The 12,761-nt window shown below is 37.2% G+C and overlaps 1 protein-coding gene across 2 annotated transcripts in view; it reads right to left on the reverse strand.

The window, feature by feature from the left end:
• The window catches only part of TBC1D22A (TBC1 domain family member 22A), a 144,464-nt gene that overhangs the window by 96,539 nt on the left and 35,164 nt on the right, over nucleotides 1-12,761 (reverse strand). For both annotated transcript variants that reach the window (XM_044423413.1, XM_044423414.1), the window contains exons 6-8: nucleotides 8,910-9,038; nucleotides 7,462-7,524; nucleotides 5,789-5,903 (exon numbers count right to left, since the gene is read on the reverse strand). In XM_044423413.1, coding sequence (XP_044279348.1) covers nucleotides 5,789-5,903; nucleotides 7,462-7,524; nucleotides 8,910-9,038 — 307 coding nt within the window. The remainder of the gene's footprint in view (nucleotides 1-5,788; nucleotides 5,904-7,461; nucleotides 7,525-8,909; nucleotides 9,039-12,761) is intronic.

A 12,761-nucleotide genomic window follows, 5' to 3' on the forward strand; every position in this document is an offset into this window, starting at 1 on the left:
CAACATCTATAACTATGACAATGGATAGATGACAAAAACGTCAAAAATGTAACTCCCCTACAACAATAGCCATGCAGACTAGAGATCATGCAGTTTATGAATGTTTCACAAACCTTCAGTTTGCTTTTAAAAAACAAATATCAGTAACCTACAAAGAATAGCATGTAATCTTTAGAAACTAAGGCTTTTGATGGCTCTGGAGGTGTCCAACTGAACTTTTAAGATCTTGTTTGTAGGTCCTGAGCACAAGTACCACTGCCAAATGTGTGAGGTAGCAAACCACTACAACAACTTTTCAATTGTAGCATCCAGGATTGTTAGACATCTTCCTTACAGAGGCTCACCTTTCTGTAGCATAAAGAAAAAAATCTAGGCTTTAAGTCATTTTTCCCCTGATATGCAGCTGCCATGGTATTCCTCCCATGCACTACTAACAAACTAGACACTAAAATGAAGGGAAAGCACTTGAAGAACTTTTGTCATTCACATCCACAATTCCCTTGAAGATGCTTACTAAAACTACCACACTCATGAAATCCATTTTAAAGATGACAGAGGAGTTACTCCAAGCGCTCTCTCACTTCTCCATTTTGACACGAGTGCAATAAAGCATCCTTTTTTTAAAAAAATGGCAGCTACATTAGATCCCTTTTGTCAGCATCTTTTTTATTAGTAACAATGCACTGTCCTTCCATAACCTCTCATGCGTCATGTTCACAATAGGGCTATCAAACATCATTTCAATGAAAGCATGAGAAGAATACAGCAAACGTAAGGAAGCCTGCTGATAAAGAGTGGCATTTGGAAGCAACAGCTTTTCTAAAGGCCACATGGGCTTTACTGAAATCTTACCAAGCTCAAACAGAACCTTTTAGCATATGTGTATTTAAACTATTTAACACAATGAATTCTTAAGTTCTTAACCTTCAGTAAATTCTGGTTTCAGTTCTGGCCTAGGCAACAATGGGAGTAGTCCCAGTTCAAATGATCCTTTAGTATGTCCATGTGCCTAATTGAACTTTTGCAAAAACAACCTGTTTCCCCAGAAGAGTTATGTTCCCAGGCAAGCTTCATGCATGCTATGAATCTGATTCATCAGAAAACAGAACATGTTGCTATGGCTCTTGAACTTACTCCTGTTGGCCGCAGAAGTCCGATTTGGACACTGTACCTTTAAATGCACTGTTTCAGAATACAAACCAACTGTTTTATCCTTTTGAACTTTTGCCAACACCTCAAGCCAGTTCAAATATCTCAAAATGTGTTTCATTTTGCATCTCTGCCATCCCCAGGAATTAAGTTGCACTGAGAATGTAGCAAGAGACCTAGGCCTGTCATTGGCACAAGCCGCAACTATGGAAAAGCATGCTTCCCTTATGATAGAGAGCTGCACCTGTGTACACTGACCAGCCAGGTCACACATTAACTGCAAAATTAATCTCTAGAGAAAACGCATTGCTCAAAGAAAATTCTAAAGTAACTGAACTTATGATTGCTACAAATCTGGACATACTAAAGAAGAACAAGCACAGCAGACAGACAAAATGAAGCAACACAGAAGTCTGCAATGCTCAATGAGAGCATATTACTCTGCTATAAATATAACATGCACTCAGCCAAGTGCCTTTTGAATTACTATAGCACAGCAGGCTGAAGTCCAACTTATGGCTAATCTGTCCTTTATTGGCCAGAGCCACTAATGGAAAATTAACAAATGAGTAAATCCTTTGCTTGGCAGATATGGCTGTAACCAAGAACAAAAAAATACCTACATTTTCCTATCACTCCTATGCAGAAATGAAGACTTTTTAAAAGTATATCACTTAGAAGCTACCCTAGTTGCTACTAGATTTCTAAGGTTGTAGCCATCAGAATAATTATGATAATAGCTATGATTAGCAACAAATATTAATTATATTACAATAGCAGATACCACAAAATCATGGAAAGATGAGCACATTTTAAAGCAGAATTTCAAGCACATATTATAGCCTTCAATAGGTACACAAAATGTATTTCTATTTTAGAAATTTACATCCTGCATATATTCCAATTGAGTACTCTCTCTCATACTTTCATAAGAATGTTGGTAACTACAAAACCACAATGATCAAATAAGTAAAAGTAAATTTCAAAATACAAGACTTCTGACAAAAGGCTGATTAAAACCTGGACATTTTAAAAGATGATCTGAAGTACAGTAACAGACAGGATTTACTCTAGGACATAGATTATACAAGATGCGGCATCGAATTGATAACATGCCTGGCACCAAATTTGGATGGTTCCCTCAGGAATGAATTGTGCCCCAGCTAGAAATACAACATGGTCACTTGCAGAACCATAGGGCCTGTGCTGAGAACCATTGGTTCAGGTAACCAAAAACTCAAAGGCATCTTGACTGCAAATAAATATTCTCAATTCTTTAAGATTTAACAGATGAGGAAAAACAGAAAACAAACTTGATACAGAAAAAACAGAAAGCAATCAAATTCAAATTAACTGTAAATAGTTACAAGATCATCTTCTTAAAACTCTAATGTAGCAACATGGTCACTATGATAGCTTATCCACTTGGGCATGTCATCCAACTTTAATTTACATGCTGATAATTGGCATATCTGAAAAAGGCATATCTGATATGCCTATACAACTGAAATGCATTTAAGAGTAAATGCCATGCATGCATTGGTGTCTTGCTATCTCCCAATGGGCCAATAAAAATTTACCGATCATGTAAATACTCTATTATTAACACAGTAGTTAAAAGACCAACTTTGTCTTTGTTGATTATGTTTGGAAATATTCACTGGAATTTCTATTTATAATAGGAAATTTGAAAATTCATTAAAATAGGAATGAAACAATGACTGAATTCAGAGGATCAGGGAAAAGATAAGCTATAGTGGTTTACTGTCTTTCCCCAGCAGTATAAACCTATCCAGAGTCACAATCTGAGAAAACATTTAACAAATTACCTAAATTTAAAATATTAGTACAACTCCTTCAACAACAACAACAAAAAGATAGCCCCATTCCTTTTCAGAAGATTGAAAACATTCCATTGCACGATATTACATTGCATTGCACTATATACAGACTTGGAAATGGTAGCTGAAATTTTAGATATTGTGGTAGGAAATATATTTAAGGGCCTATCGAGAACAGATGACAGTGCTACTGCTACATGTATCAGTCCCATATAGGTGTCCTGAAGCCTCTGAACAATCAAATTATGAAAGGACACTAACTATTCAGACCTTCACTAATGTCCATGAATATAAACTACTTTTGCATGCTTGAAGAGGACAAAGAATTAAAGTATCCATGAAGGGAATAGCAGTTATGGATTACTGTCAGTCCCACCCCTTTTAGAAAGATACTGGCACTCCTTTCCCACCAAAAAATCTCAGAGCAGCATGTCAGATTCAAAATAGTAGAATTAGTGAATACTAGAATTGGAAGGGGCCAATAAGACAATCAGGTCAAATGATCTGCTCAAACACTAGACTCCAAGGCATTACGAACAGATGGCTGTCAGCTGCATCTTGAATACCTCTAGTGTAGGAAAGCCCATGACCTTCCTAAATAATTGGTTCCATTGTCATACGGCTCTAACAGAAAGTTTTTCTCAATGTTCAGCAGGAATCTGGTTTCCTGTAACTTTAGCCAATTATTCCACTTCTTGTACTCTTCTCACAGGTTAGGCTGAAAAATAGTGACTTGTCCAAGGCCCTATAGAGACTTTATTACTCAACAACGGTTGGAATCTGGGATTCCTGAATTTAAGTACATTGGCTAAGCTGTTGGTGAACATCTGCTTCCTTATTAAGGCAAATGTAATAGAAAACTGTGACAGTTCATAGAGAATTATTATATTTACCGTATTTTAAGATACCCTGATGTATAGGACACCCCCCACTTTTCCTACCCATCTCCAGCTGCTGCCGCCCCCTGCCCGCGTGCGCCACCCCCCCGTACTCGCCCCCCACACCACCCCCCACATGCCCCCCTCCCACACTCACCACCCCACCACGCACGCCAGTCTCCCCCCCAGTGCGCTCACAACCCCCAGTGTATAAGATGCACCTCCATTTTAAGTAAATGTTTTTAAGAAAAAGTAGTTTTTTATACATGGAAAAATGTGGTACTTGCTCCTTGCAGATCAAGTATAAAATTTACAAATGGAATTAAAATAACTGACACAATAATATGTATTTCCTTCTAACAGGATTCAGAAGGCTTTTGGAGTTGGGGAAGAATAAGCTATAATATTGTGACTTTTCACTAGAAAATTATCTGTAATTACTTAAACCACTATCAGATAGGTGAAAGTGTCATACTCAAAAACCTATAGGACCTCCTAAATTCTCAGCAAACTCTTCTAGCAAGTGAAACATAACCCTGATGCAGATTCTATCAAAGCAGGCCCTGCCCCTTTCCTTGAAACAGTTTGCTGTTCCTAAGTGAGCATCAAAGATGAAAATCATTTGATCTACATTAGAACTATTTCATATGAATGGCTTGCGAAGTGGAACTGAATTTTCAAGCAGCTACAGTCCTGCAATCTGTGCACATGATTGTGTGACTTCCTTCAGAAGCAGACTTTATCAAATTCTGGCCATCACTGAAGAAGCCAAGTCTTGCCTCTGTGCTTATCTGAAAGTTGCTACACTAAAAGCATAGCACTCAATATGAAGAAGCAACTCTAACCTAGCATCTGACTTGGATTTTCCAGACTAATACATGCCACTTTGATATCCAATTTTCTCAAGATCTTCTCATTTATTAGGCAGTAATTTTCCCCATTACTTTAGTCAGCCAAAACAGCTTTTATCCACTGAACTACCAAGAGTTTATAGCTTGCAGAAACTTATAGTGAGGGATGAGACACAAAACGTAATAGGAAGACTAGTTGTATAAGCAAGTCCTCCACTATGCACCTGTGTACTAGAGAAATACAACAACTTCTACTCTGAGGATAAGTTACTGACAACCTTTCAGAAGTATTGTCACAGGAGATCTTTTGATAGTTACTTTCTCGTCTGTTGACAGCAAATTTCAGAAAATACAGTCAACTCACTTAGGGCTTGCAATGTAAATTGGTAGTAAAGTATTTAAGACAAACGTATTTACTATATTAATTAAATGGTCTATTTAACATGGAATATCAATCCCCTAATCACATCTCATTTAAACTTATTTCAATTAACAACTCTAAAGTATACCAGCACAGATCCTACTGTTCTAGCCTCATTAGGAACATTTTCATTATCTGTCAAATGAGGGAGTAAGAGGCAGAGACTGTAAACACTCTCTAGAGTACACCCCTATCCTACTTAAAAGATTATTAGGGGAGCAAGCAACAGTAATTCTCATTAGTTGCTCAGTATGGGGAAAAGGACTTCCATGAACTGAAGCAGAGAAAAAGAGGTGTTTCCATGCAAGTCACTAAATGGGCACTCTTTCATCCATTCAAGGGTAATCTGTCCTTTAAGAAACAAAATCAATTGAATTTATAATATTGATGAGACATGTAAAGTCAAGAAACTTACAGTTAAAATACAGCATATCGGGGGGGGGGGATGAGAATCAAAGGGGTTAGTGATATACTAACTATGGCTAGGTGTCTACAAAATACCATTCATGAAATACAAGGCTTTTCCCAGCCCACATTAAATTGTTCTGGAAAATCTTTAAAAATGTAACTCAGCTAATTGTTAAAACTATACAGTGATATTCTTAAACTATCAGATTACATTGGTATACACACTGTGAACTGTCTTACCAATATATTCACAAGTGAAGACAACAAAAAAAGGAGTAACAAGGTCATTGATGCCCTGAACATATCCACTGGCTGGATGACGTATTGCCCAGATGAACAAAATTCTTTCAAAGATCTGGGGGGAAAGGAAAAAAATTGTAACACAATGTAACCAGAGGTCACAATATGTGCTGACAGTAAAACATAAGTGAACAGCATGCATAATCATTGGTCAGTTTCTTAGTAATTTAAAGAAAATGTTTAAGAATTACTCATATATTCTAAAGTCATATTTGTAGAAAAGTTAAGCTGAAAAAGTGAGGCATTTGCAAAACAGTAAGATGTGTTTATCTTCCTACACTTCATGGTCAGGATCCAAAGAACTCCTTTAGATTTACACAAGCAATTAGAAATATCCAGAGGTCTTTTATCTTAAAAAAAAAAAAGACTCTCATGCCATATGAAATAGTTTTTGCAAACCCCTAAGTTTCAGATTGGCACTTTTTGCCATTTAGAAGGAACAAAAAAGCTGTTTAAGCCCTTCAGGATCCTAGTCACTTTTTCCCACCTCCAGCACCATTGTAAATAGTCATATTTCTAAGAAATACGAATGGTTTTCTGCAAGATTCCCTTTTGAGATTTACATCTCAATAAAGTTACTTCAATAATTGTATACAGTGCAACAGAGATTACATTGGAGAAATATAGGAAGTTTTGTTGCCATGACAATACAGAAAAACATGGAATATGACCTCTAGTCCTGAGTAATTTCACTTCTATTTATTTGCAAAGCTTCTAACTTTTGTTGCTGCAAAACAGGAAGCTTGGAAACTAGTTAATACTTCCTAAATGCAAGACCATCTTGCACAGTTTTATTGTGCACCATATGTATTTTTGTTGTGCAAAGCCCTCAAGTGTCTCCTCCATTTGAACACAGATACTAGGAGTTAAGTTTGGATTAAACAAGCCACAGTTAACCTACGATTAACCTATGGTGTTGTTCAGATGACATTTTTCAGGTGGTATTCAAGGAATATCTACATGAATCTGAAAGTGAAATGTTTAAATTTGTGCCAATTGTAGGATGCATTACATACGCTCCCTAAAATGAACCCACTCCCATAGTGACTGTACATTCCACAGTCTGGTCCATTCCTAAATAAACTTCAAAAAATACAAAAGAATTTAATTTTCATAAACAATTACCAGAAGTGCAATGGGAGAAGGGGCAGTCTTCCTTATGTTGTTAACAGACTAAATAAAGGCTAAGTAAAAAGGCAAAAATGAAAATGTTCGTTCCAGAAGCAGGAAAAGGGAACTGCATCATAAAACAAATTCAAGGTTGTTTTAGCTTTGTTGCACATCAGCTTTATATGTCACTGTAACATACAACTGGAGCCCAGAGTACATACTACAGTCACCAAGGGAAATACTTCTGAAAGAGCATCCTTTGGAGAGCAAACACTAGCCAGATTTTCACACCATAAACACAGAATAAAGATAGAAAAATCACAGCACAATATATTTAATCATATTGTTAATAGTGGCAACCATTTCAACTTAGCAGTGACTGCTTGCCAAGAGAAGGCACTGTCCAGAGTAGTTTCTCTAGGGCAAATATAACATATTCTCTGACTTAATACATACAGAAACAAATCAGATAACTGGATGTAATAGCTGGCAGTAGCACTTGCCTCTGTTACTTTGGGTTGAAGAATTAAAGCTTCTGGACTCATACGAGGAATATCTATATGAATCTGGAAGAGAAATGTTTAAATTCAAAAACTTGCAATAGATATAAAGTACTTCCACAAAGCTGCAGTTATCAACTTGGTTTTCATTAAAATAGTGGGAAAAAATGCAACTTTCTAGGCTTCCAATTTACCTGGCTCTCTTTACAAGGCTGCACCATAAACCTTTTTAAGAAGTAAAGGTTTTAAACCAATTAGAACATATTACCTACAGAGAACTTTCTGTACTGTGAGTACTGGATATACCACAACTCAAATTGTATAAACTACTTAATACTGTTCAATCATTATCCTCAAAATGGGGAAAAGCTTAATATGACCCCTGTCTACATGCTATTTCCTTTCTATATCTATGGCACTTCTACAGTACAAAGCTATGGAATCATTATTTCTTGTGTTATACTTTATAATGGTTTGAACTTTATTAAACCCAGTTTGTTGCCACTCTGGAAAGATTGTCTTAATCGGCTCTCTTGTTCTAATAAAGTGAGGAAAAAAACTGTTGTCTACAAAAATTTCTTCAGAAGCATTACACATGCATAAAGCACAGATCCAGAAGTGGAATGGAAGTTTGGATTTACAGAAGAATTAATATAGGATCAGGTTCACAGTGCACCTTCTTTGCTGATAGGGTATACTTTACAGAAGTTAAAGGTGCATTAGGCTTTCAAAATAGGAAGGTAGGATAACAGAACTAGGCCTCTGCACCTTGTTTGGTCAGTGCTCTATACAAACTAAATGCACAGTGAACTAAATGCTAAAACATTCTCTGAAATCCATGGGATCCTATGGCTTGCACCCAGATATTCACAAATTTTTAGTTTCAAAGTATCCCCTGAAAGTAGAAGATATGGAAAACATTGTTCCAAGAACTTGCAGAGGCCACAACCAAGGTTAACTGCAAACTGGGAAAGGAAATTAAGGTAAAAAGAAATCAATTATAGTACAGTCCCAGGGGGAGGGATTAAAGTTGGACAGCCTGGTTCAATGGCGCTTAATGGATCCAGTGTGATGTTGGAACAATGATAAACCCTCATGTCTACAACAAGAATACTACAACCAAAGACAAAAACGTTGATCTCCAGGAGCTCTCTCTAACAGAAGTCCAACATTAAAATATTAATACCTACATTAGGAATGATGTGATATAATATCAAAATGAGCATTAGAAAAGATTAAAAGTTTCATACTATTGAATTAACCTACTTGTTCTCAAGAGACATGTGACTAAATGCATGTAATTAATATGCACAAGCATATTGGAACAATATCTGCAGAAAATGCCATGTGGATATACTTGCCATCCAATAATATGCCTAGCAAAACAGTGCAGAAGTGTTAAACTCATGGGCAAAGTCAAGCTTACAGCAGACATTTTTCAACTCTTTAACCTGTCTGTATGTATCCTGATGCGTTTCTTCATTTCTCGAGTCATAATATTGTTCAACAAAGGCAAAGTACTCTTTTCGTTTTCTTTGTAGAGTGCCTTCTCTTCGATCTACATTTCCAGGAAGGTAACCCTAGAAAAAGAGACACATTCAAAGTTGTAGCATATGTGTTTATCAATACTTTGTGAAAAGACTTCAGAACAGTTACTTCATATGCTCCAAAATTTATTTCAGTCAGTTCAAAGGCAGCCTGGCAGCAGTGTAAAAGAGGGTTTTGTCTCCAATTCATTTTCAAGTTTTAATTTGTTTCACATTTGAATTGCATTGGTTTTACGTATCAATGAAGATACAGCCTGTGTACTGCTACTTGCAAGTTTGCTGCTTCTTATTCAGACATTCTACTACTCCCCCTCAAGACATCATACTGGATAACTGATCTGCAATTTATAGGCACTTTTAAAGAACATGCATGCAGGCACAATGCAACTTAAAATCCATCATTTTCACTACTCTCATTCACCTGATCTCCTGCCCTCCTCGTGAACTGCTCCAGAATATGGTTTATTTCACACATCCATTCTCACACATTTCACTCATCCACATTCCTCCTTTCTTCCTAATGCCAGATTTGATGCTGAGATCCTGGCTTGTTTTAAACTTAATTTTCCCCTTATGTCTACAACATGCAACTGTGGTTTAGGACAAACCATGGTCCCCTCCAGTCACATGCAGCTTTGGCTTGGTAAAGAGAGAAGATTTGGCAGCCCAATTCTCACTCCCCACTTCAAAAGCCATGGGTTATGAAGCTAGGAATGTAGGTACAAATGTATCCGAAACAGAAAATGACATCTTCAACTTACAGTAATAATAAATAAATGCATTTTAATTTTTCCCTATTCATTTTCACCATAAAATGAACAAAAGTGGATGGAATAACTTCCTTTTGTTTTTCATTATTTTAAAAAAAAAGAATGCACACCCTTATCTGGCAGTACAGTACTTCAGAAGAGTTCATTTACTTACAAGTCCTATACTTTGTCTCACTAGTTATACAAGCCAAGTAAAAGAACAAAAGCCTGGAAAAGGGAAGACAAAAGTTATAAGGCCCAATAAATTGGAGGTTGTTGCAGCAGGAAAACTAGGAAGGTGCAACACCCATGGCTTCAGATATCTATACATCAGTGGTGGCGAACCTATGGCATGTGTGCTGCAGCGGGTACACAGAGCCCTCTCTGTCGGCACATGAGCCAAGTCACCCCAACAGCTGAGCATTGGATAACAGCGCACATAGGGGCCATGCACATGCTCGGAAAGGAGTAGCGGCACCAGGTGATAATGTCACGAGCCACAACTCATTAGCCGCGACTCATCCAAGCTTTCGCATGGCTGGTCAGTGTGCTGCCAAGGAGGGAGGGAGAGGGAGAGGGAGAGGGAGAGATTTGCTTGGACTGGCTATGAGTTTTAATACATTCATTTTTATTAACACAAGATTTTAACTTTGAGTTTTCTTATGAAAAATTGAAATTTAATATCTAAGTTTTAGCAAAGAGATGTTCTAATTAAGAGACAGAGATTCTTTTAATGTTGTGCTGTCCCCTGGCATATTTTAATCTGCAGTGTTGGCACTATGCAATAAATAAGTGGGGTTTGGGTTGCAATTTGGGCACTTGGTCTCTAAAAGGTTCACCATCACTGCTATACACTAAGTCACGGAATATGGAAAACAAGCAAGATGAACTTCAAATCCTAATACAGGATTTTAACAAGCATCTGTCAATATATCTAACAAGTATCATTATGAGTTGGTGGGATGAGGCTTATGGTAGGAATATTGCAATGGAAGTTTATACTTTCTTCAGAAGGAAGAGATCCAGCAGAAAGGGAGGCAAGGTAGCACTATTTATAAAGTGTATACATTTGAATGGAAATACAGAAAACTGAGAATGGATGTTCTGTTTAAACCCCTATGGTAAGGAAAGAAGGAAAGAGAAACAGACATAATGTTGTTGTGGGAGTATATTCCATAACACCCAGCCAAACAGAAACCATTTCCTGGAAGGGTTAACCAAGAAAAAAAAAACCCTTACATGACTTTCATTGAGGTGGGCCGTAATATTATGGAAATTTTGAATATCCTCACATTCCTAGAAGACGAGAACATCCAATAAGTTTCTGACTTGCCTTACTCAAAACTTCACTTCTAAGAAGTCAAAAGAATAAGATCTGCTGTCCTAGATTCAAACTTGACCAATAGGAAAGAACTGGTTGATGAAGTAAAAGTGGCAGGTGCCTTGGAGAAACTGACCATGTCATCTTGGAAGTCAATGGAAGCTAAGCAAAGCTGGTCATACACCCTGGATCTCAAAAAAAACTCAGAGAAAAGTTAGGTAGAATATCAAGGCTATAATTTCTGAAAGGAAAAAAGAATAGTTCAAACAGGATAGGTGATTCTGAAAAATGAAATATTTAAGGCACAGGCTATTGACATGACAAGGAAAATAAGAGATATCGAAAGCATCCAGTGTAGCTACTCAAGATGCTGAAACTAAAGGGCACTATGGAAGGAAGGAAGGATAGGCAACCAAAGAGGGGGAAAATTGGGATAGCACAGGTCTTTAACGAGCGTACCCGGAGGGATAAGTTCCAGAAAGCTGGGTTTGCAAGAGATGCTAAATCATCAAAAACAGATTATTTGGGTGCACCCAGAAGAAGAAGAAAAAGAAAGGGGTAAACTTGCTGCTTAGAAAGGATTTATTGTTTGTAAGCCGCCCCAAGGCTTCGGCGAATGGGGCGGCATAAAAATGTTTTAATAAATAAATAAAAAAAAAATAAAAGAATTGTTAACAAGTGAGACAGACAACATGCAGCTGCTCTGCTCCTTGCCTTGGTGTTCTCAATCAGTGATTGTGTTCAATTTGGAGCAACTGATTTGGGATAAGGAGGAAGATGTAGCCTAGAATAAGCAAGGATATGGTTAGATAAAATATAACTACTTTAAAAATGAGTTCAGTTTTCCAGGGCTAATAAATTAGACCCCAGGATGTTAAAGAGCCACTGGCAGTTATCTGGGAGAGTTCTTGGTGAATGAGTGAGATGGTGGAAATGTGCAGGTGTGTAAATCAAGTTCTCATTTTCAAAAGGGCAACTTTGGGAAATTATAGACCAGTCAGTGTAATAGCAATACTAGCAAAAATTCCAGAACAATTTATCAAGCAATTGGACAGTATGCATCCAGAAAATAATGCTTTGATTATTAAAAGCCAATGTGGCATATCAAAAGGAATTCCAGAAGCTGCACAGTCTCACCTGATTCTGGGCAGCAGAAACAACTACAATAAACTCAGACCTTAACACCATCTATTTAGCAAGATGAATACTTAGTACTTTTTTGTAAGCAAAATGAAAGCTCCAAAATATAGATGAAAAGTGAGAAGCATCAGAGCAGTAAAACAAAATGTTACACACAGGAGCACTTCTGAAGAAGAATGAACAAGATTGATACCTCACCCACTGTAAGAAGACAAGATTGGGAGATGTGTGTCAAAGGAGACTTAACCTGAATTAAGTAAATGTTTGTGTATGCATGGCTAAGCATCAACACTACTGAATAAAAAAAGTTTCAGAGACACTAGCAGAAAGTTTGCAACCTTCAGAACAACAAGGATACAGTCTATGAACCAAGGGAAGTGTAGTGTTTCAAATAATAGTTCATGTTATTAAAAAGCTTTGGTGCAAATCAAAAGGCACATCTGGAGCAAAGCAATCATGAATAAGTGCTGGTGTATGGAAGGCAGAAAGCATCCCTGCAAAGTCATCTGCAGAAAGTAAAGTGCAAAAATCCCAGGGAAGGTGTTT

This window comes from Varanus komodoensis, unplaced genomic scaffold (genome assembly GCF_004798865.1).
Source record: "Varanus komodoensis strain SLA01 unplaced genomic scaffold, ASM479886v1 scaffold13_3, whole genome shotgun sequence".
Classification (NCBI taxonomy): Eukaryota; Metazoa; Chordata; class Lepidosauria; order Squamata; family Varanidae; genus Varanus; species Varanus komodoensis.